Raw genomic sequence first — 2,583 nt, forward strand, 5'->3', positions numbered from 1 at the left:
ATGGGTGTTAATTCTAGACAACCTGTTCGATCTGTTTCCTTGCCATGCAGATCACATCCAAGAACCGATAAAATGGATAAGCTTCTGAATATGTTCAAGAGTACATGGGAGTTGACATCCAATCCATCAGCAGAGATTATTTTCAGTGGCTTCTCTCACCTTACAGCCTTGTACGAATGTTTGGAAGATCTTCTCAACACAAATCTCTCTCAAATTTCAACTAACGATCATAACATGAAATGGACAGATGAGTTACTAGACATATCTGTCAAGTTCTTGTACATTTGCAGCAATACAGCTGATGTTTTGTCACGGATTAAACAGCACGTGAGTGAATTAGGGTGTGATCTTAGGAGACATGGAGTGTGCAGCATTGAAAGCATCACTGCCAGATACATTGCATTCAGAAATAAACTGAAGAAGGACATCAAAGAATCAATGGCTAATCTAAAGCAAGTGGAAAGCATTATATGCAGCTGTCCCTTCATGGTATTTAAGGAAGTTGCAGAATGCAACGCTGTTATTTTCCGGCTCTTTCTTGAGTTCTTGGGTGTGCCGCTTTTGAAGACGAACCGAAAATGTAGATGGAAAGCCGTCTCAAGATTTCTATCCAGTGGTAAAGTGCTACCAGAAGAGAAAGCTTATACACATGTCAATGAGTTGCAAAGCCTTGATGATGCACTATTGAGATGCAGTACAAGTGAGAAACATGAATTTATTCAACTTCTACCGAACAAGCTAGAGGCCTTGGAGGCAACACTTGAAGGCATGGACTCACACCTACAATTGTTGTCAAGACGCCTAATTGCAACCCGAGTCTCTCTTCTTAACATGGTCTCTTTTTACTATTCGAAACCTAGCTAGCTCATTTAGGGTGCCTATTTGTATGTACATATATTTTGGATGCTAGATTGAAGCATTCGAGTATAAATAGGATCCCAATTTGGGATGTATGTCTCACACAAACATTTTTTGATGTACTTAACCAACACATTTTGATCCTCCAGCTTGTGTATAGCATTTTGCCTTTGTTAATTTCCAGTTCAACTATTATTTACCTTTCCCAAATCTATCTTTTTGTTGTTTGCATGATCCAGCCCATAGAACACTATGCGGACCGCCAAATGAAACTTTGAAGATATCTTATTGATGTTGTCACGAAAAGCTCATATCTAATGGATTACTTAAGATAAAAAAAAATCTGAATAAACATGAATACAATTTTGGCAGTATACTTGAATAATTATTAACTACAAAATCTTATCCAATGGTTTTCAATTTTTCATAGGGTAAGAAATCACTGTAAATGTTTGATTAACAAACTAATTTTTATACATACTTAATGAACTTCATCATTCCAAAAGAGTGAACGTTAGGGCATGCAATTAACCGAGAGATGCAACCTGAAAAAAAAACACATAAAAAAGTTAAAAGTACAACTTTACAAGTTTTACATAATAGTAATTGTAAGGCCCATTTTGCTATTAGTCTTTTGTATTTACTCATACTTTAACGTTTATGTTGGTTAGCTAGTCGGATTGTTTTATTTGTATGTTTGGGCATGGGGCCATGTAATATGAAACCCAATGGGCCGTAATAATACAAGTACGATGCATGAGAACACACACTATAAATAGTGTGTGTCCTCATGCAAACATTAACCTTTTGCAAACTATCTAACCTTATCCTTATCTACAAACTCTCTTCTTCTCTTTTCTCTCCTCGCTCACAGCAAATAAATAAACCAAGCAAGATCTGAGATCTCGGTTCCTCACTAGTGATTTCTACTAGCTAGTGTTGAGATTGATCCAAGTAGACTAGTTGTTGTGTTGTTTGTTGTTGTGTTGTTTGATCCGTCTGTAGGACCTACAATTGGTATCAGAGTGTTCGGGCTCTACTAGTTGTGGATCCTGGGTCATAACCTTGGATTTTGGTGTTGTTTGTGCTAAATACGGATTTTCAAGTGTTATTGTGGGTTATGGGTACCAAAAGTTCAAGAAAAGACGTTTAAAAGCTCAAAAGTACAAGTGTTCAAGCTTCGGGTCTTGAATTTGTGCGTTAGTTTGTGAAAATTTGGGTGAATAAGTGTTCAAAAAATCAAGATTTGGGTATAAAAGTTGTTAAGAATGGATGTTTTTTAGATCCATAAAGGTTGAAAAGATTGATGTGACTTTCCTTTAAAGAAAAAGGTGAAAAGAATATCAGAAAGTACACCCCGTATATTTCAATTCAAGGTCTCTAATCGAATTTGAAGGTTTCCTTATCGAATAGGAAACAATCTAACCGAATCGAAATTAATCGAATCGAGTATGCTTAAATCTAATCAAATCTACAAGTAATCTAATCGAGTTTCAGAAGTAATCGATTCGAATTCAGTATCAATTCTAATCGAATCGAATCACCATTCGATTAAATTAGACCATTCGATTAGACTAGAATATTATTTGATTGGATTCATCCATTTGATTAGATTATTGTGCCATTCGATTACTTTACACTTAAAGATTTTTTCACAGAAGCTGCTTAGTCATTCAATTACTTGGTCATTCGATTACTTTGGACTTTTTTTTTACCAGAAACTGT

General features: G+C 35.7%; 1 protein-coding gene across 1 annotated transcript; it reads left to right on the forward strand.

The window, feature by feature from the left end:
• LOC143589702 (uncharacterized) lies at nucleotides 1-864 on the forward strand. The gene has a single exon (XM_077070392.1). The coding sequence runs from the start codon at nucleotides 1-3 to the stop codon at nucleotides 862-864; it is 864 nt and encodes a 287-aa protein (XP_076926507.1).
• Nucleotides 865-2,583: the final 1,719 nt, after the last annotated feature.

Source organism: Bidens hawaiensis, unplaced genomic scaffold, assembly GCF_021521415.1.
Source record: "Bidens hawaiensis isolate Kalapana, Puna unplaced genomic scaffold, B.hawaiensis_p1.1 tig00037737_1, whole genome shotgun sequence".
Classification (NCBI taxonomy): Eukaryota; Viridiplantae; Streptophyta; class Magnoliopsida; order Asterales; family Asteraceae; genus Bidens; species Bidens hawaiensis.